We start from the raw sequence: 13,513 nt of genomic DNA, 5'->3' as shown, positions 1-13,513 counted from the left end.
GTCTCGTCCGTTCCTTCCGTGTGACCGACCGTACGTGGTTGACCTGTCCCTCTGGTTCTGTGACCGCGTGCTTCGCGGGTCTGGGGTCCCGTCCCGTCCCGGGGCCGGACCTCCTCCTGACTGGTCTCACGGCCTCACGGTTTGCTCCTGGGTCCTCTGTGGCTTCTGCCCCGACGCCTACCCCGTGCCTTGCCACCTGCTCCGGGTCGGGCGCCGTCCTCCTGCTCTGTGGGCCGTCGGGGACCCTCCTGAGTGGCGCGACGGTGGCCCTTGCTCCGTCACATTTGAGACCAGTCTCCCCTTTTGATACGCACGACACTCCCTCCCCACCCCGCTCTTCTGGCGTAACTCCGTCTGCCTGGAGCACGTCCTAAGCCCGTCTCCTCTGGGTGAGATTCTGTCCCACTGTCGGGGCCACCTCAAGCGTCCCCTCTTCTGCGAAGCCTCCTGTGGCGGGTGCGTCCTACAGACGGAACCTGCCCGTTGCCGTGCTCCCTGCGCTTTCTCTCTTGGCCACGCCGCTCAGCGTTCATCTTGTGAGCAGTCTGTGTGTGTGTTTTCTCTGCTAGATTTTAAACTATTTCAGAGGAGATGTCTTCGTAACGTTATGTACCTTTTTTTCCCTGTATTTAGAAATAACTTTACGTACATCGAGTCTGTGTTCCTATTTTTTCTTCTGTGTACTGATTGTTGGTTTCATCCAGCGCCCTAAGTAATAACAGGTGAAGGAAGGAGCTTTTTAGCAGAGTAAGATGGCACAATTTAGAAAGGGCCCTGGGGTCTGACGGACACGGCTCTGTGTCCCAGAGCCCCGCTCATCGGCTGTGTGACCCAGACAGCAAGAAGGTTGCTGTGAAGGGAGTTGCGGTTTGCACAGAGTCCACGGTGCCTGTGTTTTCCCATTTGAACTTCTCTGCAACTGGGGTGTGTCATAAGTCAGCAGCGTGTCACAGTCGGTGTCACTGGGGTGGTGTGGCACGTGGTGCCCTGCCTGCAACTCGTACGGCAGCTGCCGTTGCCTCCTCGTCTGCGTGGGTTTGAAAGCACTCTTTGGTAGCACGGAAAGAATTCTTAGAGGTTTTCTTAGAGGATTGTGTCACATCCCCCCCTTTTTCGGTCACACAAAATGGTGGTGTACATTTTAGCCAGTGACATCTTAGATTTATTTGATAGAATGCGGCATTTAAAGAAATGTGAGGTGTAACGATTCAGAACAACATGTAAATTTCAAAGCACCAGAAACATTTTAAGGTCTCAAGAAATGATGACCTGCGCTGTCGTTACCAATAACGTTGTCATGATTTCTGGTGAAAAACGCAGAGTTAAGGTGGTTTTTTGGTCACGCACGCTTCACTTTGAAATGCCTGGAATTTGGATCCCGTCGAGACGTAATTCACACGGGTACGATGCCGTGCCCTGCTTCCCCGGAGGCACACCCCACGTTAGGTACTGCAGACACCCCAAGCGCGTCTCCTCCCTTCAAGCACATTACACGCGCACGGGTAGGACGGAGACCCGTGAGGCTTTCCCAGGGGGAGTCCGTGGGGAGAGAGCCGAAGGGGCCCTAAGTGTGGCGAAGTTAACACCAGAAAGGTGCGTGTGTGTGGTGCGTTTGGGGGGGAGGGGTGTGTGCAGTCCCCCGCTGTCGCGGCCAGTCTGCCCTCTCGGTTCCCCGACCGGAGCTTCGTGTGGTTGTCATTCTCCACCTTAAGCTCCGTTCGTCTTTCTTTAAACGCGGGCGCTCAAGCGTTGTTCAGAGGAGCCCGAGAACGCGTGTGGTCCGCGAGGATGCAGGGTGAGTGAGGAGGCTGTGGGCAGGGCCGCCCCGGCCCAGGGAGTCCAGAGCACGCGTAAGCCGGTGACGATGCCGATGAGCACCCTAGCCGCCCACGGCCAGCCTCGCGAAAGGAGTCCGGGTGTCCTAAGACGCGAGGCTTCGACTTCAGCATTTTCTTCGTTAGGCCTCGGGCCGGCTGCCGCGGTCACCGGCAGGTCGGACCGCAGCGGGGGGAAGGCAGGATTCGTTCAGCTTGTCTTGAACTGGTTCGTGAAACCGTGAGGGATCACCGTCCCCGGTGGGCCGTTTTCTAACACGGGATGTTTAGAGGAGTAAACCTCTTCGAAAAGCCGTGGGCTGTTCGGCTCATCGTTTACTCTTTGGCTGTTCACGTCAGACGAAGTTAATGGTGCTGTGCTCGTTCGCCGCAGAGCTCACGGAGCGCTGCCTTATCTGGCCGCTCGGGCCGGAGTCCCACAGCTGGTCCTCTGGCGCCAGCGGTGAAGCCTCCCTCCCCTGCCCCCCGACTCCCGGGCCTCCCCGCTTCCTGCGAAGTTCACGGTCTGTTTTCATCCCGCTTCACAGGTGTGTGTATGTGGGAGATACTGATGCATGGTGTGAAGCCGTTTCAAGGAGTGAAGAACAATGATGTGATCGGTCGAATCGAGAACGGGGAGAGATTACCAATGCCTCCAAATTGCCCTCCCACCCTCTACAGCCTTATGACGAAATGCTGGGCCTATGACCCCAGCAGGCGGCCCCGGTTCACTGAGCTCAAAGCTCAGCTCAGGTAGGAGTGGGGGAGCGAGGGCCGGGGCTGGGGCAGGCTCACGCGGCTTCACCCCCCTCGCAGTCCTCGCGCCGCGAGGTCCTTCTGTCCGCACGTCTAAGGCTAGCTTACTCGCGGGCGAACATAATGACTTTCTTAAGGGGTTTGCTTTTATTTATACTTTGCTAGACTCCTCAGGAGATTAGGCCTTAAGATCTTAATAAGCTTCCAATTATGACCGAATCTCTCCTCCCCAACTTCTGACGGACTTAGCACGGCCGACAAGACCCACAGGAATGTCGTCCCCGGCTGCCTGTCAGTCCCGTCCCCAGCCCTCCTCCCATCGCCGGCACGCTCCTAACCGCTTGCGCTTCTCCCGGCACAGCCCGCCATCTGCGTGCTCCTCCTCTCCCGACACACGACCACCTGTTTGGTGCCCAGAATCCTGCTCAGATGTCACCCCTTCGGGGGGCTTTCCTAATCAGCCCTGCCCCCAGAGAGATGGCCGCCCTCCGGAACCTTTTCGGTACTTCTTCTGTTACGGTTAAAACACCCCCCTGCCTGTTGCGCAGCCGTCTGGCGGCTCGTGCTTGGTGCCACGCGCGGTCAGACCCAGACTTTCGGTAGCTCCCGGGCCCCCGGAGGGAGCACACGGGGACTTGGCGGCCCGCGGGGCCCCTCAGGGTGTCTGCCCACGGCGGACCCTGCCACCTGGCCTGAGGATTCCGCATCTTCGTGTCTGGTCCCCGGCCAGGCTCCGCGCTCTCGACGGGCATCACCGCGTCGTGCTCGTTTCTGCGGCCCCGGCACAGGGGTCTGATACGTGCTCAGTGAACGGCTGCCGAATTGAAGTCTAGACTGAGACTTAGCACTGTAAGCAGTAAGGTATCTTCACGTGATACATACCCACGGGGAGCCTCGTTGTGTAACCAACGCCGTGGTTGCACGTGTGCCGTTTCACCGGTTTCACGCTTCCTCTATTTTGTGTGCGAACTTTAAAATTTTGGTGTATTTTAGGTTTTTTTCATAAAAATGACCGAGTGTCAGGATCCAAGAGGTCCTGGTAGTGCCTCCGGCCCCTCCTTACCCCCCAGTGCCTGGAGCCCCACCCCATCTTCAGGCAAGTCCGCTCGCCAGACAAGTCTCCGTGGGAGGAGCGTGCTTCAGGGAGGAATTAGTAAGGCTGCTGGCGGAGATTTAAGACATTCATCCAGTCAGGAATTCTCGGCTAAGCGCCTCCTTCGTTGTCAGTGAGGTTCTGGGGATTCAACAGTGAACACAGCACAAGCCGTCCCCAGGGTTCACAGCCCAGGGGACCAGACGGGCCAGCAGGTCCCGTACGGCGAGAAGCACGCTCTGCGAGGGGCTCCTCCCGGGGCCCCGTGACGCTCCCCTGCGGGCCTGGGCCCATCCTGTCGGGCCCCACAGAACAGCTCGGCTCTGCCTTCCACGTGACAGTCCTTCAGGTGTCTCCAGATGCCTCTCTTCAGGCTAAAAGTCTCCAGTTTCTTGACTGTCCTACAGCTAATGACTCGTGCTCCCGCTGCTAGAGCTGGATTTTGAATGTGCTTTGTTTCGTGTTTCGCTCACACTTTTTTTTGTTTCTCCTGGATCTTTCCTCGGAATTCCTCCCCTCTGTGGCACCGGTCCCTCCCCCTGCCTCCCAGACTCCTCCTCTGTCTCGCCACCCTGCTGCTTTTCCACGACGCTATGCGTTCCGGGCACACGTCCGTCCTGGGCTGCCCTCCTTTCTCAGTGCGCTTCCTGGGCCGTCTAAACTCTCACCTCTGTGTCTGCAGCTTCCGTCCTGCCTTTTCTCTCGAGTCCCAAAGCCGCCTTTTAGATGGCTGCTGGGCTTCCGTTCATCCTACAGCCAGCCAGTCACCTTGCCTCCCGGGCAGCCCCTGGCCCTCGCCTTCTGTAGGTTACAAAGGTACCTTTCCTCGTCTCCATCTTGGAGTGAGCGCTGATCCCTCACCGTCCCCCAACCGCGCAGCTGGGGAGACTCGACACAGTGTCTTCAGGCCCCTCCCCTCCCCCGGACCGCCCTCCGTCTGTCTGGCTCCTTAGTGGATCTCATGAATCATCACTGCAGATAAGCAGCTCCCTCACTGGAACAGCCCTCAGTGGGTTCCTGTTACCCCCACCGCCCACCCCCGGTCCCATGTGAGGTGGAGGCTTCCAGAATAGACTGAGGATTCCTTCCATCCTGCCCCTGTCTCACACGGTGGCCTCACTGACCCCCTCGGCCTGGGATGCCCTCTTCTCCACCTGGTGGAATCCTGCCCATCTTTCTCGCCGTCTTTCGCACAGCGGCTCCACAGCCGACGAGCCTCCCCCGCGGAGTCTCCGGAGCACTTTGTTCTTGTCGTGCTCCCCCTGTGCTGCCACAGACGGCTGCGCCCGCGTTCAGCCCGTTCCACAAACACCGTGGGCGCCACGAGGGCTGAGCCTGGGGCCCGGTCTCTGGGGCAGGAGGACTACACCTTTCCTGCCCTCGAGGAGCTCACAGTCTAGTATGTCCCAGCCCTACTAGACTGAGGCTCCTTGAGGGCAGGGATCGTCATACTCGCCTCGGTGCTGCCCGCACCCGCAGGCCAGGGGCCTGCGCACAGTAGGGCCCACACAACGCTCCAGTCGTGGCCTTGCGCATGAAAGCTCACATCAGCGTTCACTGAAGGACTGCTGCATTAGGAAAACTTGTTCCCAAAACTCTGCAAGGTGAATTTGTAGAACTAAATATAATGATTTCATACACACACACATAAAATACATACTGTACCTAGACTATGACTTCTGGATCTCTTGCGCACAGTGAACGCAGGTCGTTGAGCGTTAATTCTGTTTGTTTCTGTTTAGTCAGAAGTGGAGTTTAACTTTGCATCTTGAACGTGTGTAATATGGCTCCCAAAGAGGCCAAAAAACGTAACTTTATATATAATAGCTCTCGGACACTTACAGGTCACAGTACGTCACAATGATTAAATAGATTCTGTTATTGAGTTTTACGCAGTTTTTATCGTATCAAAGATTTTGACAAAGGAGTAAATCTCAGGGAGTCTTTACTCCAGGTCAGTTAAAAGTGTTTCCCAAATCCCATTCTCCGTGACCTTAAAAGAAAAGATCTCGAATGAACTCCAATTACCGTGGACTGCATGCATTTTGGGGCCATGTGTTTGTTGTTCACTGTGCGTTGAGAAAAGGCTCTCGGGATGATCCTCGCCCCGCCGAGTCAGACAGTCCCGGGCCACACTTCCACGGGTGGATCCCCAGGACTCCCATGTCTGTCCTCCGTACGTCCTGCGTTCTTATTCACGGATGTGAACCCCCAGAGAAGCACAGGGACGGGGACCTGCACTGAACGTGACCCCAGTGTGCACCGAGCCACGCATGTCCTGACTGACAGGCTGTAAGGGTACACAGAGCAGTTTTTGAATGAAAGCACCACTTAATCCCTGGGTAGCTCAGTTAGTTCTTCAGTAGCCCACATGCCAAGGAAACTGCAGTCCCAGCCTCAGTATCTGCCCTCCCGGAGCTCACGCTTCCCCCGGCACCCGGCCTGGCCCAGGGCCTTGTGCCGCCACACAGCAAGGTCGCCTGTTGGCAGCTGAGTCCGGGGAGGCATGTTAGGTTCATGTGGACTTTCTTAAGTCCTTTCTTGGCAGATGAGGGCAACACACTAATAAAATTCCAGTGTAAACTTTTACACCGTGATTTTTGTATCTTTTAAACTTTTTATTGCCATGCAAAGATGTGAATGTATAAACACGCCAGGAAGTAAACAGCTCTTTGGTTTGTCACAAGTCAGGCACACCCACGCAGCCAACATGCAGAATCAGAAAACAGCCCTTTCCAACGACAGTTCACCCTCCAAGGGTGACCGCTAACCGTGAATTGGCTCTGCCTGCCTTTGAGCTTTATGTCAGTGGTATCACTCAGTGTGTGCTTTTTTTGTTCGTTGCTTATTTCGTTCAGCGTTTAGTTGGAGACCATCCGCGTTATTCAGGCAGTTGCCCCTCTTTCTCCTCGCTCTGTGGTGCTCCGGTTTATCCCTCCTCCTGTTGGGAATGTGCATGCTTTCCAGCTGGGCTGCCCAGAGCACTCTTGTGTCTTTTTGGTGAGCGTAGGGACAGGAATGCCAGCTGGGCGCGTCTCTTGAGTGTCAGCGGGCGTGCACAGGTGTAGGGTCAGTAGGTCCTGCTGGTTTTCCGGAGCCGATAGAACGTTCTGCCCCCAGCGGCGAACGAGCACTCCAGTCGCCCCAGACATAATGGTTTTGTAAACCTTTGGAAACGACTCCATGTTTCTATGCTCACTGTTTTCACATATGAAGTTTAGGCAAAAGAATATAAGTGGGAGGGGCGGCTGGGTGGCTCAGTCAGTCGAGCCTCTGACGTTGCCTCAGGTCGTGATCTCACCATTTGTGAGTTGGAGCCCCACGTCGGGCTCTGTGCTGACATCTCGGAGCTCGGAGCCTGCTTCAGATTCTGTCTCCCTCTCTCTCTCTGCCCCTGTCCTGCCTGCACTCTGTCTCTCTCTCAAAAATAAATAAACGTTAAAAAAAAAAAAAAAAAGATATAAGTGGTAAAAGAACATAACCATTTCCCTGAAAGAACGCTGACCCAATACGTGTCACTAGGGAAGGCGCTCCGTGCTTTGAGTTGGTCTCCATCGCCGTGGTCTTCAGGAAGACCTCTTAAAGCAAACCATGTTCCTTGATGGCCGGTCTCTGCCCTCTACAGTCAGCTTCCATAGTGGTGTCATCGGAAACCAGCGTCTACTAAGTGCTTTCCGTTGCCAGGCCTTGTGCCCTGAACTCTCACACGTTAGGTCATCTTAGTCCTCACGGTCCTTGGAGACGTAGGTGACGTCACCACCGCCCGTTCACAAATAAGGAGGCTGGAGGGCCGAGCTTGGGCAGTGAGCCCGCTGAGTCCCAGGCTCAGGCTGCCAGCTGTCGCGCGCCAGGCCTTGACCCGAGACGCGGCTAGATATCCGTATGTGCACTGTCGCGCTCTGCCTTGGGACCGCGACTGTGGGCACGTGGTCAATGCTTAGTTAAAAAGGGGAAAGAAGGAAGAAAAGAAAAAACCAGTGTTCGAAGGAATTCCTGCTCCTCTGATTCTCTTATTTGTGTTCAGTCAGAACCAGAGAAATTCCCCAGAGGGAGAGGCAGCACCTGGCGTGTGCAGGGGCCACCACCCGCATGGCCGCCGGGCGCTGCATCGAATCTTTGTCCCGTCACCTCCCGAGTGTGCGGCACGTGCCGCGTGGGCCTCTGGGGCCCCAGATACGGCGGGGAGCGGCGGCGGAAGTCACACGTGAGGCCCCGCAGGGGTGACTGGAGGCCGTCTGCAGCGCGGGCCTTGGGGGCGGGGGAGGGCGGGCTGTCAGGTTGAGAATGTGGTCGTGTTTGCTTTTGAACTTTGTCAAGCAAAGCTGGCCTGTGAGAGATGTGTCCGGTTAGGAAGTAACAGCTTGGAGCGGCTGCGGCCGCGGATTTATTACATGTTTTTCGGACCACATCTGACCATCGACTCCAGTGAAGTTGCAGGCTGCCCCCCCACCCCCACCCTGACCCGGACACGAACCGTGCGTCCGGTGCTCGGGGAGGTAGAACCTCCACGGGCGTGGGCGCAGACAGGAGCTCACCCTGCTGTTCAGAGTGGTGAGTGTTGTGTTAGGAAGGTCAGAGCTGAAGAAGGGATTTGAGAAGGCTGCGTGATATTGGGCAAGTGACCCTGCCTCCCCGGAGGAGCAGGGTCCCGCGTCCCACCCAGCTTGGTTTTCAGGGTCACGAGAAACTGTCTGAAATGCTTCGGGCTGTGTGAGGCTCGGGGTGGGTGCACACCCTGTCACCGCTGCTCTGGTCACACCAGAGCGGCTCCCGAAGATCTGGAAGGGACCTGGGCATCTCAGCGCACAGAGGAGCGACCAGGTACTTCAGAGAGAAGTCTGGTCACCTGGATTTAAAAGCGTTAGCTGTCGTGATCCACGTACCGAATATGACGACATTTCACAGATGTGTCACAGAGATGTGGACCTTCCACCTTTAATCCGTGAACGGTGTCTTATACAAGCCTTTTTAATCCTTTTTGATTCTTCATTTATCCTAGTAAATGGACTCTAAATGAAAAGCTCTGGGTCTGATCGATGATACCAGGTATTTGTGCCACTTCTCTGTGTATTTTCTTAAGTGGTTTTGTATTTGCTTCCAAAATTCCTTTCAAAGGTGGTGTCTGAATCTCTCCTTAGTCATCATATCTGTATCCTTCCCTCGCCAGCCTGTTGGGTCTAGATATTATCTAGAAGAGTAATCAGTTTCTCAGGTCGTCCTACACACATCTTCAAATGTTCACGGCGTCTGAACTTCAGGGGTTTTTTTTGTTTGTTGGGTTTTCTTTTTTTTCATCCTTAGCCTTACCGGTAACTTAAAAAGTCAAGAGTAAATTGCAATTTAGTAGGAATTGATATGACATTGACCTTTTTTGCACTAAGGATTATGTCTTAACTGCTTCCGTGAGGCTCCTCGTGACCCGTCCTTGGCTCCTGCCCACACATGGCTGTTCAGAGCTGTACCGTGTGCGTATCGTTACACCTCCACGGCTTGGTTTTGTGTGAGCAGATTTCCAGTGAGGTTTAAATGTGCATTTCATAAAAATTAGTCTTTTGTACTTACACGGCTGCAAAGGTCGTTTTCATGCCTATTTCCTTCTTTGACTTCCGAGCAGTTCTTTCTACTTTCATTTTTGATTTTAGAGAGCGAATGAGCACGAGTGAGAAAGAGACTCTTAAGCAGGCTCCACGCGCAGCATGGAACCTGACGCGGGGCTCGATCCCACGACCTTGGGATCGTGACCTGAGCCGAAGTCAAGAGTCAGACGCTCATCTGACTGAGCCACCCAGGCGCCCCTGACTTCACAGCGGTTCTTAAGAACGAGTAACGATTTCCCTTTTCGCTTAGGAGAGCCTGAGGCTCAGGAAGTCCTGTGACTTGCCCTGGATTGTGCGGCTCACAAGGGGCAGACCTCAGACCCTGGGCCCCTTTGTCCTGCCTCCGAGACCAGGGCTCTTTCTTGCCCATCGGCCACAGTGTGCCCTCCTGCCTGACCCGGTGGCTGACTGCTCCCAGCCTCCTGGATTTCCCCACGCGCTGTGGGCTTCCCTCACCTGTGTGACCTGTAAGGAGAGGCCTCCGACCAGATGAGGCGTTATGTGTCAGTCCCGCACACAGTGACTCCGTCCGGTCGGAGTGCTGCCCTCCCAGCGCACATGGAAACCCTTGCCCTCAGTCCTGTTTCTGTTGCCAGTTTTGCCTCCTCTGCAGCCGTTTTTCATTCTTCTTCACTGAATTTTGTCTCCGGGGTCATTATCCCTAAGAACGTGAGGGGACAGCAGAGCGGCCACGAAGGTCTCCCTTTCTGTCTAGATGGCGGACGGAGGAGTGCAGGAAGCAGATGGAGAAACCCTGGCTTTGTGCCGGGTACAGATTAACACGCGGCTAAAGCCCAGCCCGGAGGGAAGCAAAAGTGCCCTGTGCTCGGTCCATTTGTTCTTGGCTGAGGGTTCGGCACCTGGAGGACAACGGCCTCTCTCCCACACCTCTCTCTCTGAGCCCCACACCTGCATTTCAGCAGTACCTTCCGCGCTATAACTGTAGTGATCGCTCCAGAGATGGCAACATGCACGTTTCACTTTCCCCACCTCCTTCAAGTTGAGTTGGCAACTGGACTGTGCTTACTGGGGTCGAGTCCTGGCAGCCGAGAAGACCCGTTTGCCACCACCTCGCTCCTTTGTGCTCTAGATGCCATAGGTTTCATGTGTGAATGTTAGTGACCTCTCAGAATGAGGTTGTGTGTGTGTGTGTGTTAGCTAGTATTTTAAGCAAAGAAACAGCCTTTCATACTTAACTCTGCACAGTGCGCTTCATTCTTTCCCAGCTAGGCGTCTTCCGTTCAGTTTCCCACTCACCCGAAGAACTTGAGCGTTTCCCGTGTACGTCTGTTGGTGGTGAATTCCATTAGTTTTGGGGTTCTTATCTGAAAACGAATTGAACTTCATCTCACTGGAATGGAGCTCCGACTTGACAGGAGATTTCTTTTGGCACGTTACAGCTGTTCTTGCGCTGCCTCCTGACCTCTGTTCTTTCTCATAAGAAGTCAGGGGACTTCCTTGGGAAAGAAACCATCCCTCTGTCCGTGCTTTGTCGTTCTGTACTGGCCGCTTCCACGGGCTCCTCTTCATCTTTGGACTTCAGCAGTTTAACGAGGATGCACCGGGTGTGGTTTTTCTCTGTATGGATCATACGTTGGCTTCCCCTGACACTCCTGAATCTGTAAGTGTATGACTTTCACAACTATTCGTGCAGGTATTTTGTGCTCCAATTTCTTCTAAAATTCCCATTGCGTGTTTGTTACTCCTTGTGATAGCATCCTTCACATCCCAGGGTGTTCTTTTTCTCCCCCACCCCCGCCCCCACCAACCCCCGTCTTTTTTCTCCAAGTCCTTCAGATTGGATCGTTTGAATTGATTTATCTTCAGGCCGCCTAATTGTTCTGTCATCTCCACCCTACCAGTCATTCGATCCTGCAGAGATTTTGTTCCAGATACTGTATTTTTCATTGTAGAGTTTTCATTTGGCTCTTTCTTACAGTTTCTATTTCCTTGCTGACATTTCTGATCTTTCCATTAATTATGAACAGATTTTCCTTTATATCCTTGAATGCAATAGCTCTTCAAAGTCCCTGCCTGCTAATTCCAACCTTGAGTTGTCTTTGGAGTTGCCTGTTTTACACTGTTTTTTCCTCATGAGAATGGATCACACTTTCATGTTTATTTGTATGTTGAGTATTTTTGAGTTTATTTGTATATAGAGATTGTGCACTGGACATTGTGAGTGATAGATCGCAGAAACTCTGGAATCAGTTATATTCCTCTGGAGAATGGTTTGTGTGTTTTAGCAGGCAATTAGCTAGGCTGGTCTTGGATCGCAGATTCTCTCCCCATGCTGTGGGCAGTAGCCTATGTCTCAGTTCAGTTCTCTTAGCCTTAGCGGGGCTGCTCAGAGCCTGTCCTGTGTGTGTGGTTCCAGGTCCAACTAGAGATTTGGGCAGAATCTATAAGACTAGGGCCTGCTTTCTGGCGAATGGCCCCCATGGTGCCAGCCCCCTCAGAGTCTGGCTGCTGTGGGCTGCTCTCCTGTGCCGTCCTAGGTCCATAGCCCATAGTCACGGTCTGCATGAGTGTTGGTCCAATAGGAGCTGTGCAAACTTGCCAGAAACAGAGAGAGGTCACGACTTTTAAAGAAAGACTTTTTTTTTAATGTTTGTTTATTTCTGAGAGAGAGAGAGCATGAACAGGGGAGGGGACAGAGAGAGAGGGAGACACAGAATCCAAAGCAGGCTCCAGGCTCTGAGCCGTCAGCACAGAGCCCAACGAGGGACTCGAACCCACAAACCATGAGATCGTGACCCGAGCCGAAGTCGGAGGCTTAACTGACTGAGCCACCCAGGTGCCCCAAGAAAGATTTCAGTAGAAATCCCTTCTCTGAAAAGCATTTTGAGATGAGCAGTGCCACAAGCAAACAAAAGTGCGCTATTTCCTGCAGTTTGGGAAACACGAAGAGAAACACAGTCTCGGTGCATTCGTGAAACCAGACGTCCAGGCTCCTCTGCCGTTTGTAAGAGACAAAGAGCCCAGGCCGGCGCTGTACCACTGCAGGTTTTGCATTTAGCTCCCCAGTCAGCCACTTACAGATGCACGGTTCACAGTTTCATCTAAAGTCTCCAGACTTGTTTTCTGCAAAGATATCAGCCAGGTTTTTGTTGTTGTTGTGAAAAGGTCAGTTCCATTCCTTTGTGGTGAGGCAGTGTTGGGTAATTAAAAGAGATCATGTTTCAAAACTGGTATTCCTGAGAACTTGCCAGAACGAGCTCTTTCCCTCTTGGCTTCTTTTCCTTTCAGTCTGGATGTTTTCCAGATTCGCCTAAGTAGCCTATAAACCCAGACTGATTTTGTGTTTAGGTGATCAAAGCCCAATCTTGAAAATAACGTTATTCAAGCAAAGGGTATTTCCTGTACTTAAAAGAAGAAATGTTGTGTAGTTTCAGAGGAGAGAACGGTAGTGCCTCCACTCACGCGAGAAACGCCGCAGAAACGAAACAGAAAATCTCCTTTCTTTCCTAGTAGCAGAAGGTCAGGTGAAAAAGTGCGGAGCTAACTGACATCTACTTGAAAGTTTTACTGGTTTCCCCCCGCGTGCTTTGTTTCCCCACCCTAACGATGGGTGGGACGGACACTACTAGTCTCGTTTAGGAATAAGCAGACACGCTGAAAAAGACGAGGCCACCTGCAGCCACACAGGCCAGCAGAGGCGCAGCCCACAGCTTGTGGCTCTCGCTCTCTCCTTGGGCAGCCTGGACGGCTCGGCCATCAGCTGTGCGGGACCGATGGCCCTTTTCCACTCCGAACCCAGTCTGGGTTGAAGATTCGTTTCTGTGTCTTAGCTCAGTCCTGGAAGGAGAGGAACCCACTGGACCACTCCTTTCCTCTCCATGAAAATGCCTCAGAAGTAAGTGAAATCACATTTTGTCGCTCCAGAATGGAAATGTAATCAGACCTCTCCGTACTTGCTCACGGAGGGCGCAAGACCACGAGAGCACAGTCGGCAGCCCCCCCACGCTCTCTGTCCTCGGAATCTGACTCGATTCCTTTGAGGACCATTTCTGTTGTTGTGAGGGAAGTGGAAAAACAAAAGAAACATCACATGCTGTACTTCTTTCGCCTTTCACACCTGTCCCACTAAGTGGGGCTGGTGGATGGGCACGCGTTCGGATGTCTGTAAAGGAAAAGCCCAAGCCCTCGCTCGTTCGTCTGCTTGCAAGTCTGAGACCTAGAGGCTGGTGTCCCGGGGGAGACCGTGGGGGCTCCCTGCCAGCTCACAGCAGGCGGCCCGACTCTTTCACATG

General features: G+C 53.8%; 1 protein-coding gene across 25 annotated transcripts in view; it reads left to right on the top strand.

Annotated features, from left to right (window-relative positions):
• The window catches only part of PTK2 (protein tyrosine kinase 2), a 256,865-nt gene that overhangs the window by 202,227 nt on the left and 41,125 nt on the right, over positions 1-13,513 (top strand). For all 25 annotated transcript variants that reach the window (XM_043601871.1, XM_043601859.1, XM_043601851.1 and 22 more), the window contains one exon: positions 2,363-2,567. In XM_043601871.1, the coding sequence (XP_043457806.1) occupies positions 2,363-2,567 (205 nt within the window). The remainder of the gene's footprint in view (positions 1-2,362; positions 2,568-13,513) is intronic.

The sequence above is a fragment of the Prionailurus bengalensis genome, chromosome F2 (assembly GCF_016509475.1).
Source record: "Prionailurus bengalensis isolate Pbe53 chromosome F2, Fcat_Pben_1.1_paternal_pri, whole genome shotgun sequence".
Classification (NCBI taxonomy): Eukaryota; Metazoa; Chordata; class Mammalia; order Carnivora; family Felidae; genus Prionailurus; species Prionailurus bengalensis.
Note: the sequence above shows the minus strand (reverse complement) of the source record. Positions and strands in the feature narration are given on the sequence as shown.